At 41.4% G+C, this 14,940-nt stretch overlaps 1 protein-coding gene across 3 annotated transcripts in view; it reads left to right on the forward strand.

Annotated features, from left to right (window-relative positions):
- CCHR11.PART0H12orf73 (chromosome chr11.part0 C12orf73 homolog) overlaps nt 1-14,648 on the forward strand; it is a 126,540-nt gene extending 111,892 nt beyond the window's left edge. For all 3 annotated transcript variants that reach the window (XM_044087845.1, XM_044087844.1, XM_044087842.1), the window contains exon 3: nt 14,150-14,648. In XM_044087845.1, the coding sequence (XP_043943780.1) occupies nt 14,150-14,242 (93 nt within the window). In that variant the 3' untranslated portion in view covers nt 14,243-14,648. The remainder of the gene's footprint in view (nt 1-14,149) is intronic.
- Nucleotides 14,649-14,940: the final 292 nt, after the last annotated feature.

Below are 14,940 nucleotides of genomic sequence, written 5' to 3' on the forward strand. Positions count from 1 at the left end.
CCCGCACAGTATCAGAACTTCAAGTATTATCTATCAGACCTCCTTATATGATTTTTCGTGCTGCTAGAGTATCTCTCAGAACAAACCCCTCCTTTTTGCCTAAAGTCTGTTCTGAGTTTAATATCAATCAGGTCATTGAGTTGCCAGTCTTTTTTCCCAACCATTCCAACAAATTAGAATACATGCTGCACAAATCTGACATGCACAGACAGCTCAGATTTTATCTTGATAGAACTAAGGATATTAGGAAATCAGATCAACTTTTTGTATCCTTTTCTGAGGCCAGAAAAGGTAGACCAGTGGCTAAAACAACCCTTTCAAAATGGTTATTGGATTGTATCTCATTTGTTCATGCAACTGCTAACATACCTTTGCCACACAAAGTAAAGGCTCATTCAGCCAGAGCCGTTTCTACGTCTTCTGCTTTTCAAGCCAAATTGCCCCTTGATAACATTTGTGTTGCAGCTACTTGGTCTAAGCCTCATACTTTTATCACTGATTACAAAGTGGATAAGGCTTCCAGGGACAGGTCTTCTTTTGGTTTTATGGTCCTGAAAAATGTACTCCTGTGAGCCACCCAGGATTGCGGGTGCTAGGGACGCTACCCGTCAGTGAGAATAAACGGCGAGATTTAACAACTTCACATAAAGAAGTTATGTACTCACCGTAACGTTCCATGTGAGTTGTTTATCTCGCCTTTATTTTCACATCCCTCCCTCCCTCCATCCCCCTCCTGGCTGACAGTTGACATAGAGGCTAGTATCCGTGTTGTTCAGTACTTCTCCTTCCTTCTTGGGAGTGCACCCTTTACAGGGTTATATATACACGCAGCAAACAAGATCTGAGGTAATTCCAGCAGTGCATCATGGGATAAGGGGCTTGGTCTCGAGCTACTGGCAAACCTTGAGCTTTGCTAACGGCCGTGTCGGCTCCGAACTCATCAGTGAGAATAAAGGCGAGATAAACAACTCACATGGAACATTATGGTGAGTACATAACTTCTTTTTTCTTTAGTTACACATTTACTCGCCCAGTATTCCTGGCAGAGTACTCTGTAGGGAATTTTTAGTCTGCCAACTCATTACACTCCCAAAACTATGGTCCCAGTTACCTCTTCTCTATCACACCTCCAACATTTGCCATTTACCTGAAGAAAGATACTTTTATACCCTCAAGCGGGCCCCAAAAAATCTGTGCAAACATTCCGGGCAAATATTCTAAATCCTCTAGAGTTCCATATTTGGGAGCCATACATATGTCCTTTAATTTTTTCTTTGTGGATTGCATATCTAATTTCTCTTCCCAATCTTTCCTGACCTCTTCTGATTGATTTCTATTGTTGTCATGCAGTACTTTATATGCCTTATTAATTATCCCTTTTAAACAGCAGCTTCTGTTCTAGATTCAACTAAACTCACAGTGCAGACCTTTATTTAGGATTCCTCTCCCTTTGTTTGTCTATACTCTGATATCCATCCCTGATGGAGAAGGCAGTCACTAGCCTACAGTCCAGATGAAAATCCCAAGGCCATGGCTTTAAGTACAGTTTTAACTTAATGTGAAGTCCCGCCTGCTGTTTAATACTGTTTACTGTTAAAATCTGGAACTGCAGGTGATCGAATGGCATGTGTTGGAAAATACAATTTCAAAGATGCACAATGCCAAACAAGACTACTATGAACTCACAGTAATGAATGTGAAGTGTGATTCAGTAGTCTGAGTTCAGTATTGTGAAAGGATGTACAAAGGACAGATGGAAGTGTTCGTTATATGGGCTATTTTGAATGCATCGAATCACGAAATAATAGTAAAACCAGGTTCGACCTTCAGATACAAAACTTGTATGGATGTCCTTCAAGGATGCATCTGCAGTCCTTACATATGGGTTGTCCTGCCTCAGGCAGCCCCTCGGTCGGCCGGATTCCAAAGTCTGGGTCCGGCGTCGGCTGATGTCGCCCCTTTCCCGACGTCAGAGCGCCTGGGATATAAAAGCGTCAGCCGACGCCATCTTCCTCAGTCTTTCTTGCCGCGCAGTGCCCGAAGCAGAAGCAGTTCGCAAGTGCCGGTCGGCCAGCTCCTGTGATTTCAGCTACCGAAGACTGCAAAAAGCTAAGTACCCCATTGGGGACTCTTTCTTGCCTCAGCTGATGTCAGATCTAACGGTTAAAGTTAATAATTGTTTATCTTGTGGGAAACAAATACCTCATAAGGATTTCCACTCTTACTGCCTACCTTGCCTAGGCCCAGACCACGACGTCTCGGCCTGTGCAGCCTGTGCTTCCTTCAACAGACGCACTCTTAGGCGTCGGGCTGAGTTTGCAGAGGAATTTTTTTGGGAAAAGTACTGTTACAACATGCCATCGGAGCTTCCGACACCTCTATTACCCAAAAAACGGAAGGACAAGGACCGGCACATGCGGACCGTGGTTTCGGCCGAAACCACGCCTAGGCCTACCACGAGTGTCTCAGTCTCTGCTGAAACCGAATCCTTGCTGCTTCCGACCGATGAAACCGCACAACCGACAACCTCGGTCCCGGAGGCCACCCCTGAGTCGGCCATAGAATTTCCCTCTGAAACCGGTGCTCTGGAAATGTCCGACACCCTTTCTCTGGATAAAACTACTCCAGCACGTGGGGCAGCCAGGCATCCTGTATCCATGTCCATAAAGGCATTTACACGTGCTAAAGCTGCTAAACAGCCAAAATCTCTCCATCCCAAGGCTATTCCTCAGGGATCCACTACCGGTTCACAGATTTTAACTTTAGCTGAGGACCTTATTTTCTTAATTAGGGGCTCTCAGCCACATCCGGACAGGGGGTCTCAACCTCCTCAAGACAAAAGGCCCAGGGTTGAGCAAACAGATCCCCAATCTTCTGATGAGGCCTCAGATGACTCTGCCCTATCAGACTACCAGGAGGAGGCCTTTACGGCCTATGAGGATTCTGATGCAGAGGAATCTATTCCCTCGGCCTCCCCTCCTGAAGAGTTGTCCTTTGGGGAGACCCATCACTCCATGAGAGAGCATTTCAAATGGCAGGGCCAGGAATTCTCTGATTCCAGGAAAAGGTTAAGGACTTTTTTGCATTTACCTCAGCATAGACCTTTGGCTATTCCTCCTGTTTTAAATGTCATTGATGATGTGTACTCTGAGTCTAGTACTTCCCCTGACTCCCTTCCTCCGGCTCCTGTCAAACCCGACAGGTACTACAGGGTCCTGGACTCACATAATTTCCTTTATAAGGGCCACTCTGCTGACCCAGAAACTATTTCCCAGGGCCCTAAAGGGGTTGCAACCATCACTACTAAAAACCCACTTCCTTCTGAAAGGGAGTCCAGGGCTTTAGAGAGATGGGGTAAAAAAGTGTATACTTCTTCCACTCTTTCTATGAGGGCATTAAATTGTCAATTCCATATGATACAGTACCAAGAGTATTTGTTAGATGAATTGCATAAAAAACTATCTTCGCCTGAACCCCTAGATCGCAAGGCACTTCAGGATCTGGTACATAACTCCCAGCAGGTTAGCAACCATTTCTTGCAGTGTGGTTATGATGCATTGGAAGCTTCATGTAGGTCAGCAATGACAGGTGCAGTCATACATAGACATGCTTGGCTGAAGGAACAAACACTGCCAGATCATGTTAAAGCAAAGCTTCTGGATGCTCCGCTGGAAAAGCAAAAGTTATTTGGCTCCACGGCTCAAGAGGTCTTAAAGAAATTTGAGGAAAAGGCTAAATCAGTCCAAACAGTTAAAGATTTTCTCCAGGTCCAACCACCAAGATTCAGCAGAAATTGGCCTTCTAAGAATTGGTCCTTTCCGGACACAGAAAAATTTCAAAGAGGCAGAAACAGGCGTGCCAGAGGTAGAGGGCAAGCTCGAGGCTCCTACAGAGGACGTCAATGGCAACCTCCTAACCAGAGAGGTACTGCAGGACCTACAACTTCTACACAAGGACCATCTCAATGACTTGACTTTGACCCCGCCAACCAGGGCTCAATTGGAAGCACCTTTGGGCGGAAAGCTATCTTTATTATCAAAAAATTGGCACAGTATTACAAAGGACAATTGGATACTGCAAATAATAGACAAAGGATACAGATTCCATTTTCATACATTACCAAAAAGACAAGGCATGCCAAACCTGCCACCAAACCAAAGGGCAGCGGCTTTCAAACAAATTTCCAAACTACTGCAAATGAAAGCTATAGAAAGGGTTCCTCTCACAGAACAAGGCCAAGGATTTTATTCCAGACTATTCCTTGTTCCAAGAAAAGAAAAGAAAAGCAATGGAGGCCTATTCTGGACTTGTCCGCTCTGAATACTTACCTCATCATGCCAAAATTCAAAATGCTGACCTTACAGCAACTCCTTCCCATGCTGGGCAAGGGGTCCTGGCTGGTAACTCTAGACCTCAAGGAGGCATACCTGCATGTCCCTATCAGAGAAAGTTGCAGAAGACACCTCAGATTTCTTGCAGGTTCAGAGCATTATCAATTCTCAGCATTGCCCTTTGGCTTATCTACTGCGCTCAGAGTATTCACGAAATGCATGGCATCAGTAATTGCACATTGCAGACTTCAGGGGATTCAAATATACCCATATCTGGACGACTGCCTCATACAAGCGGACAGCCAGCAAACACTGTTAAAACACTTAAACTATGCCATCCGACTACTACAGGCCTTGGGATACACAGTCAACATTCAGAAATCAAGACTTGTTCCATCCCAACGAATAATTTTCCTGGGTGCAAAACTGGATACAAACACCCAAATGGCTTTTCTCACAGAAGAAAAACAAGCACAATTACCGGTTTATTTCAGAAATGTGACAACACAAACCCAGCTAACTGCAAGGAAAATCCTGCAGGCCCTGGGTTTCATGGCATCTTGCATTCTTCTGATTCCACAAGCAAGGCTGCATATGAGGAAACTACAATGGTACCTAAGGAGTCTATGGTCTCAGCACAGTCACAGCCTAGAAACTTTGATCCCCCTCATTCCATGCCTTCAAAAGGAATTCCTGTGGTGGGCAAAAGCAAGCCAGTCAAACATGGGCCTGCCTTTCAGCAAGGCACATATCAGCCAAACCATTACAACGGACGCCTCAGACCATGGATGGGGAGCGCACATGGAGGGCAAATGCATTCAAGGACAATGGACACAAAAAGAATTGCATCTGCACATCAACCAAAAGGAAATGCTGGCAGTGATACATTCCATCGAGGCCTTCAAGCACTTCCTGCACCAAGGTCACCTGTTAATAAAGACAGACAATGCCACAGTTATGTGGTACATAAACAAGCAAGGAGGTACCCATTCATACCCTCTTTGCAGGCTGGCAATGAATCTGTGGGAACTTTCCCTAAAACTCAATATAGAGCTACAATCCCAGTTCGTACCAGGAAAAGACAATGTACTGGCGGACAGCCTGAGCAGAAACATCATGGATCCACACAAATGGATGTTGCACCCAGATATCTTTCTCCAGATAACACAAACATGGGGAAGGCTGGACATAGATCTTTGTGCCTCCCACCACAACCATCAACTGAGGAAATTCTGCACAAGGACATACCATCCTCAAGCATGGAAAGTGGACGTCCTCTCCTTCAGCTGGAATGCTCTAACAGTATATGCATTCCCACCGCTGCCATTAATGACCAAGGTCTTACTGAAGATCAGGACAGAGCAACCAAAAGTAATTCTTATAGCTCTGGACTGGCCAAGACAACACTGGTACCCACTGTTAAGGAGCATGTCAAGCACGAAACCTTGGCCTCTACCACAATGGCCACTTCTTCTGACACAGCACAATTACAAGACTCTGCACTCCAGCCTAAAAACCTTACAGCTAACAGCCTGGAAGATTCCTTGACTCCTCACCAGGATAAACTATCCAAGAGGTTACAGGATATCATCATGGAAGCCCGGCGGCCTTCCACAAGAAAAGCATATTCAGCAAAATGGAAAAGATTTCGTACCTGGAACACCGTAAAGGGTCAAGATCCGACAGTGATGAGTATTCCACATATCCTGGAATACTTGGCTGAAATGCTCCATAATGGCCTTTCTTATTCCTCCATAAAGATTCATGCTTCAGCAATTTCAGCAGAGTACAACACTGATCCACCTGTATTCTCTCATCCTCTGCTAAGGCAGTTTCTAAGAGGGATAAAAGACATCAACCCTCCAAGGAAACCACCAGTGCCTACATGGGACCTTAACTTCATGTTGGAAAAATTAACTCTTCCTCCCTTTGAACCAGCAGCATCTTCAGAACTACAATTCCTGTCTTGGAAGACTGCCTTCCTTCTGGCCATAACCTCAGCAAGAAGAGTATCTGAGTTACAGGCCCTCATGGCAGTACAGCCATTTCTCATTTTTCATCAGGACAGAGTCTCTTTGAGAACCAATCCTTCATTCATGCCAAAGGTGGTATCCAGGGTTTCACTGAACCAAACTATTCACCTGCCTACCTTCTTTCCAAATCCACAAAATAAAGGAGAGAAACTTCTGCATACTTTGGACATCCACAGGCAGTTGCGCTACTACTCGGACAGAACTAAGACTTACAGAAAAACTGACCAACTCATTGTAGCATATGCTGCTGGTGTACAAGGAAAAGCAATTTCCAAACAGACAATTTCAAAATGGATAGGAAATTGCATTTGGTTCTGTTACTCCTTTCATGGAAAAACTGTGCCAGCTAACATAAGGCCTCATTCCACCAGAGCAACAGCCACCTCCACAGCCTTCTTAAGAGGGGCGGCTACAAAGGACATTTTAGAAGCTGCTACATGGAGCTCCGTGCATACATTTTCCAAGCATTACAACTTGCCCTTATATTCCAGATCCAGAGCAGGCTTTGCTACTGCAGTCCTGACGGGCATGTTAGCTACACCATCCTTTTCTTAGGTCCTACCTCCCCCAGCTTGGCTATGGTACTCTACCCATATGTAAGGACTGCAGATGCATCCTTGAAGGACATAGTACAGTTTTGTACCTACCATAAATGTAGATGTCCGATAGGTATGCATCTGCAGTCAGGCTTTCCCTCCCTCCTACCCCTCTGTGGTATACTTTGGGTACCCTTCCCTCATTGTAGCTAGCTGGGGTTATCTTTTATGGTGTATTTGTTTTTTATTGCTGTACATGTTTGGAATTTTTTCATCTCTCCAAATCTAGCCTTACTTAGAGGGCAACTGGCATCTGGGGCAAGAAAAACTGAGGAAGATGGCGTCGGCTGACGCTTTTATATCCCAGGCGCTCTGACGTCGGGAAAGGGGCGACATCAGCCAACGCCGGACCCAGACTTTGGAATCCGGCCGACCGAGGGGCTGCCTGAGGCAGGACAACCCATATGTAAGGACTGCAGATGCATACCTATCGGACATCTACATTTATGGTTGGTACAAAACTGTACTTTTTCAATGACATGATCAAACAAGAACAGGAGTTTCTTTATTTCACTAGTAAATCATTCAATACCCTTCTGTTAACAGTCAGTCTAGCAGGCCCTGATGCCTCTCGTCAGGCATAGTATCTGAAAATTTCATGCTAAAGATGCAAAGTTGACTGACTGTATTTTATCTCCTCCTTTCTCTGCCCAGATCAAGCACACTGTAGTGATTCCTTTGGTCCAACTTTTTAAAAAAGCAGGTGGTTTTGACAGAGAAAACGAATGAGTGGGTTGGTTAATCAGGGTCTCCATACCAACCCTACAGTGGCATAGTCTTTATTATCTAAGAAGTTATGAATTTAGTTACCAGATTGTTACACTAATGTGTAGTCTTGATATGTAAACTGATATGAAATCATCTGGAATAGAATGTTCTACAACAAGGTGCAGTTCCTTTAGTAGACTCTTCCTGCAGACATTGGGTCTCCTTGGAATATGTGGTAACCCTACTTCAGACCAGCTAGCGTTGCAACTGGCAAAGGAGTTCATGTTCAGTTTTGAATACAGGCTCCCCATCATAGCAAAAGCTTGTCCCCCTAACCAGGAACACAAGTGCACCACTCACTCCAAAGCCAGATGGCTACCAGTGTCTAACAGAGTTGAGCTATTCTTGGGGGTCTCTTCAAACTACTTCATCCAGGTGCCTTCCCACCTTGTGTGGACAAATTCTGTAATAAAACCACCACCCCTACAATCTCTGCGACCTGCCATAATTAACTCCCTCACTCCAGGCACCCCCAACCAAACTGCACTGTACCAACAATTCCTTCTCCATTCTTGCACTCAAAACTGTGGAAGTCTCCTCTTTCAGAACACAACTCAAAAGACACTGCCATCAAAAATCTGACTGCAATTGCTTTTCCACTGGACACCTCACCTGACTCTCTCCTCACCTACATCACTTCTCTTTCAATCCTCTGTTCTCACTTGCTACTTTCCTCTCATATTTGCTACTAAAATTAGTTCACATTTGTCTTTTCTACCCTGTTAATGTGTGTATATTGTTTCAGTTGTCTGAGATTCTCTATCTTCTGTGATTATTCCACATTTGTGAATTTCTTTGTGGGCTGTGCCTGCAAATGGTCTGTTATGGTTAGTATACTACCCTAGTAAACAACAGAATAAATAAATGCATACATATAGACACAAAAAAATCAATTTTAATTAATGTCTGTAAGTCAGTGTTTTACTTCTATCAACTAGAGGTAATGAATACATGTCAGTTTTTTTCCCAAAAAAGCTGCAGTTTTGGTGTAGAGGGGTAAAGCCTTGACTAAGGCCCAGGTGACCCAGGCTATATTAGTGGCTTGGACGACTGACGGAGTGGCAGGGTGGGATATAAATGCCCGTCCTGGATGGGAGAGCAGTTAATGACTCTTCTTAAGGGGAGGTGTGGTCCAATGAGGGAAGATGCCCTCAGATGTAGTCTACTAGCAGAGAGTGGGGAAAGAGAGTGGATAAGGTTTATTAATAGAAAAAAGCCCAGATGGAAGCAAAGATGGCTGAACCGCCAGGACATCCTTGGGAATCATGACTGTCTCCAGTAATACAGGAGTAAATTTGAAGGGTTAGAGATTAGCTGGTAAACCTAATGTGGACACGGGGCACTGGGGAGCCAGGACAGTGAGATGGAAAAATGTTCCCCAAAAAGTTATTTCAAAATAATGCTTGTATGTGTGTAACTGCTGGATTTATGACTGTCTGACATTCATTGTAATTAGAATGTATATACTTTACACTATGTATTAATGTTTGGAATTTCATGTTCTGTTTCTGATTTCATGTCCTCTTTCTTTTGTATTGTTCCAACATGATAAACATTTGCTTGTGCTATGTCTGAAGTTCTGTTAGGTATGTTTTCCGCCGGTTTAATTTCTCCAAGTCTTTTGGGTTTCTAATACCATGATGGGATTGGATCCCATTCCTAAATTATAGTATGATTAAAGTTTGTGGAATTAGTATTGCTTCAGTCTTTGTTAGCTAAAACTGCACCCGTGATGTACCCAAAACTGACTCCTCCTGCAGTTCATCTGGAGTTACATGCATTGATAGTATATATGAATATGACTGTAGATTCTTTTGAGTCCCATTTTTCCTACTATTTTAGGAACTGTCTGGGTATCTTCCATATTGCTCTGATTTCTGCCTGTAAATCCTGATATTTTATTACTTTGTACGTGAAACACTGTAATTAGTAGGTGTAGCAATTTCAATGATCAGTGCTACTTTTGTCTTTTTTTGTGGGCTAGTGTTTCTGGGGGGGGTTTTTCACATTTATTTTTTGAATTGTTGATAATGGGTAATCCCATGTGATGTACACTACATCATTCTGTATTGCATACTATGGTTCATGTTTCCAGTGCTTCCCCGCTACTTCTATATTGTAGCGTTTGCACAATCTCCAATGCAACAATCTTGTCACATTATTGTGACTTTCAGCGTACAGGCCCTCTGCCATGAGTGTGTGATACCCAGCAAGAAGGTGTGTAACTTTTTCCAGTTTTGTACAAAAATTTTGTCTTTTTCTCCCAGAAGGTCAGTGGACTTTGATAATGAGAGCCCAGGATAATGGACTGCATACATGTTGTTTTTTACAGCATTTCATCATTTGGTTTCAGCTCACCCTTCCATAACCATTCCTGCTTCAAATCCTGATCAGCATGAGGTTGTTCCAGGAGATGTCTACTTGCAACTCTGTTTATGGCTTTTTCACATTCTTTCCTTCTCATCTGGTCCTTATATTCTTTCTTTTCTTTTTGGCACATTCAGTTGCTGTCTGATCTTTATCTGCTTCTGGTTTGATTTCCATTCCTACTTGCCCCCTAAAGCTTCTGCTAACCTAAGCAGAGAGGTCATCTTAGACTTCCTGTCCTGTTTCAAAACTTTAAATGTTTGGATCTGATGAGGTCAGCAGTCATGTGTGCAATCCCATGACTGCAGATCTAGACTTGTAAGAGGAAGGGTTGTATACTCTTGGTACACACTTATTTTTATATATCATTTGATGTGTAAAGCATTTTTCTTGTTTTTCTGTCCAACTGATCCAGTACCTTTTGGGGCCAGTCAGTCACAAAAAAACTATGCTAAAACAGGGAGAACAAATTGTTTTATAGTTTGGACTTGATTCCTAGATGTCAGTGTTTTTTTTAATATTAGTTTTAGTCCTCTAAAATATTCCTTACTGAGTTTTATTCAAATTAGTTTGTTTTATTGCCAGTGCTTCATAAATTCCCAGATATTTGTATATTCCTTCTGCTCAAGTTCCTTTATCACATTCCTACCCTAAATTGATATTTTCTTGGTACAACTTTCCTGCTTTAAATATTGCTTTTGGCTATTTATCAAGACTCCTCATCTAATGAACTGTTTAATTTTAACTCCTCCACAAAGAGAAGATGAAAAAAAAAATCTGTTTTCTGGGAGTCAAATAATAACCGACCCAATCTGAACAGTTTGATGGGTTAAGGGCAAACCAAAACAGAGGTGATAAAGAATCACCCTGGAATATCCCCCTTTGAATTTTTATCCATGGGATAATAATATGACCTGTGTCATGGTTTAATTGCAAAAGTGGTTTGCCACTGTTTCATGGTCAATGTAGGATGCATCTTGTATACCTGTAATCACTCCTTTATCTAGGAATATGGGATGCTAATCTATCCATACCATACTTGTATTTTTCCTCTTTTTTTACAATTCTCCATTATGACTTTATTTAGCAACGAATTATCCTTTGTTAAATACAGCTTTCTTCTGTTACCCTTTTGTTCTATTACCATGATTGTGTCTTCTTCTAAATGACTGTAAACTGTTAGGATCTGTTCCAATATATAGTTTGTACATAGTCTGAGGGCAAGTTATTGGACAGTTAGGATGGCTTACAGGTTCATTGTTGAGGAGAAAGTATAATTTTTCCTCTTAACCAGATTGGTGTCGGTTAGGGATGCACATATAAGTAGTTCTTAAAGTTAAATCTTTGTGTAAAGATGTTGATACATTTAGCCAGAAGCTAGCTACTGCATCTGGGACAGGGTTTTTTCTCTTGGGAGATTTTCTTAAATTTGTTTCAATTACTCTGGCCATTTCTTTAATCCTTTCATATCATGCAAATTTGAAATTCTTACTGTTTTAATTTTTCTGTAAATTCTGCATCTTTGTTAATGTTCCACAGGATCTTCATAAATATTATTCCAAAATATGTATTTTTTTTGTGTGTGTGGTGGTTCAGTTCCTTTGCTTTGTTTCCCAATTCTGTGAAACTTTTGAGTCCTTAATGAATTGCTTTTTTGAACTTTTCCTTTAGATTTATCAGCATATCTTCTTAAGATTTTCTACCTGTGCTAATATCTATAGATTATTTGCAATAGTGTATGATAAATCCTGGTCTGTTCTGATACTGCAGTTTGCTTTTATCACATCTGTCTGTGGTTTTGTTGATCTGTACCCTTTTCTATACTCTAACAGTGACAATTAATTGTTTTATAGTTCTCTTTATTCAATGCTTCCATGGTGGCATTTGACTACTTCCCTTTCCCTTATTGCTCTGTCCTTTTTTGGTAAGATTTTATCTGTTATTTTAGCTGCAGAGTAATATCATATTTACTTCTATTATATCACATGAATTTCTGTTATCAGTCTTGATTTACTGTGTTCATCTATTTTATAAAACTTCTTGGGTGTTAAATAATTCTTTTCTAAACTGATGACGCATTCTTTGCTGTGTGTTTCTTGTGGGCATTCTGCAGAAAGTTCCAGACCACCTTTCTGTGGCATTCTCTTCAGGTGCATCCTGCATCATCCATGGCTGTTTCCTCTGGGAACTCCTTGGCCCATCACACCACAACATTGACTGCGTCACAGTTGCCACTGTTTCTTGCTCCTTCCCTTGCTGTGCAACTCCAGCTTTACTTTTGTATTGGCTTCTTTCCAAAGGTTCTAGGGCAGGGCATCTTCATGTGGCAGGTGATCATATGCTTCCAATTCCACCTGTTTCTTCCTAAACTGGGGAATCATTTTTCCATCATCCATATCTGGGTGCCTTTGCCTGTATTTCTTTTGAAATATCTTTGTATTTATTAGTTTGGCTTTCTCTTTTGCACAAATACTGCATTATATCAGATCTTTTTGTCTTATGTCCATGTTTCTTTTTTGTTTTCTTGTTCAGTATAATGTTATCAGTTGTTAAAGTCATATGGCCTAGGAAGCGGCTGAAAAGAGGCTTGTATCAGTTCTGCTCAGATGACAAAAAAACATGCCCTCCTCCTTTATGGATCAGCACTACATTAGCTATTTACCAAAGTATGTTAGCATTTCATGAACTAATAGTTTTAAAATACAGTATGTAGCTTAAGGCCGTGGTGGTGCAGCAGTTAGTGTTGTCTCACAGCAAGAGGTTCTCTGGTTCGATTCTCGGCTGGAGCACCTTCTTTGTGGAGTCTGCATGTCCTCCCCACGGGCGAGTGATGTTTAAAGACATGCAGGTAAGTGCGTGCGTGAATGGGTGTACCTTCTTTGAAGGTTGTGCGTCGGCCTGGCACCTCAGCACCGTAAAAATCTATTGCCAATCATAAGAGAACCAGTGTTCCGCTGTGGCAACCCCCAACAGGGAAAAGCCAAAAGACATTATTTTTACTAGTTTTATCAGAATGCGAGATACATGTGAAATAAACTTTTCTAGCATGCCATCTTGTCCAGTGCTACCCGTTTGTTTTCTTTGTGGCCATTTCTACAGGAATTTCTGGACAAACTCAGGTATTTTTATACTTTTTATCTTCTATAGAAGAGAAGGACACTTCACTGTTTACCAGCACCATAAAATAATCTTAATTTTTATGCCTGAAGCAGTTTAAATATTAAAATTTCTCCTACAGCATCCTTTTGCAAGTGTATCATTGCTGCTGAGCTCAATAGGTGGATCTTTTATTGACTCCACGTGCTTTTCAACTTCTCATGTCAGTTACTGCATCCCCTTAAGATCGCCACTAAGCACTTTCAACAAGCCATGAATCTTCCGTCTTTTCAAACAAGGCAGATTTATTGTGTTTGCTTACATAAATTGATCCTTACTATTTTCATTTCCATCGGTGATGCAGGCTTTGGGGGTATATAGGGCTCATGCTCCTTACCTCCTTCAGACCATGCCTTAATCTGTGTCTGATGCTGTCTTCTTTATCGGGGAATTTACCAGATATTTCTGTCGCTGAATGTATTTTACTTCACTTTACAATGGGGTTGCACAATTGTTATGTCAAAAAGACTTTACAGTTACTCAAACCAGTACTAGAGCTTGTTGACACACTTTTTGCTGCCTGAATTAGAAGTCTTGGTAAATGTATTTATTTAGAAATTATGTATTTACTTGTTTAGGACCACAAATGAACAAGAGGTTTGTGAGGTTCAGATTTTAATCTCAAGGTTTACAGCTCAAGCTCAGACTTCAGGATACATGAGTTAAACTGCAGTCAAATAAAACTTTCTGAGATTGTTTGATTTAACTGATTAGTAAGTACTTGACATTTAGATAGTTGTAAAGGACTGTTCAATAAAAATTATTCAGTGAACTCCCTGCCTTCAGTATTTGTGAATTTGTCATTGTCTGTAGTAATGAATGTTTTTGCTTATAGAGAGACTTGAAGACTGCTTGTTTTTTTATGTACAATCATAATTCATTTTCTTTTATTTTAAAGAGTATACCTGAAATTCCTCCAAAGCCTGGTGAGTTGAAAACAGAACTTCTAGGCTTAAAAGAAAAACGACAGGAATTCAGCAATGAACAGTAAAGTAACTGTAGTCCAAGGATCCTTTGACAAAAGTACAGCCACCATTTTAGGACTCCTTGTTCAGATTAATGAAGGATTTACTACTACACTGTCCTGTATTGTGAAATGCAATGGAAAAATACCAACAAAACTTGGTTATATTCACTGAAAATACAGGGAGCCTGGCACCTAAAACTAGATGCAGCTGTATGACTCTCACTTTTGGAGCATTATCTGAAAACTCTGCCTAAAGAGAACTGGCTATATCAGCTTTGATGTTTGCTTTTCCATAATTATGTATGTGTTACTGTAGAAACATTTTATGCATAAATACTGAATTTTGAATACTTTTCCAGTTGCCCTTTTTACATTAAAAATATAGGCTATTCAAACAGGCATTGTTTAAGTAGCCCGAAAATACTGTTTACAGATGTTCAGTTTTATTTAGTTACCAGCCAGGTACAAAATTCACCAGAGAGGAATTACTACTTTTAAACCAAAAGAATACAGCGGCATCTGAGAAGTTAATGTAATAATAGTACCAAAAGGTATGATGGAAGTCAGTACATGTATCTGTTTAGAAATGGAAAACTGATGTACAGTAAAATGAGAAGTAAGAATTGCAAGATGATTTGAAAGCAGTCATACAAGGTAGGATGGACCAGGCATAAGCAACTCTCTTTTCAGTGGTGTAATCTTGAAGCACATCAGTGGTACAC

The sequence above is a fragment of the Protopterus annectens genome, chromosome 11.part0 (assembly GCF_019279795.1).
Source record: "Protopterus annectens isolate FY-2018-M chromosome 11.part0, PAN1.0, whole genome shotgun sequence".
NCBI classification, from domain to species: Eukaryota; Metazoa; Chordata; order Ceratodontiformes; family Protopteridae; genus Protopterus; species Protopterus annectens.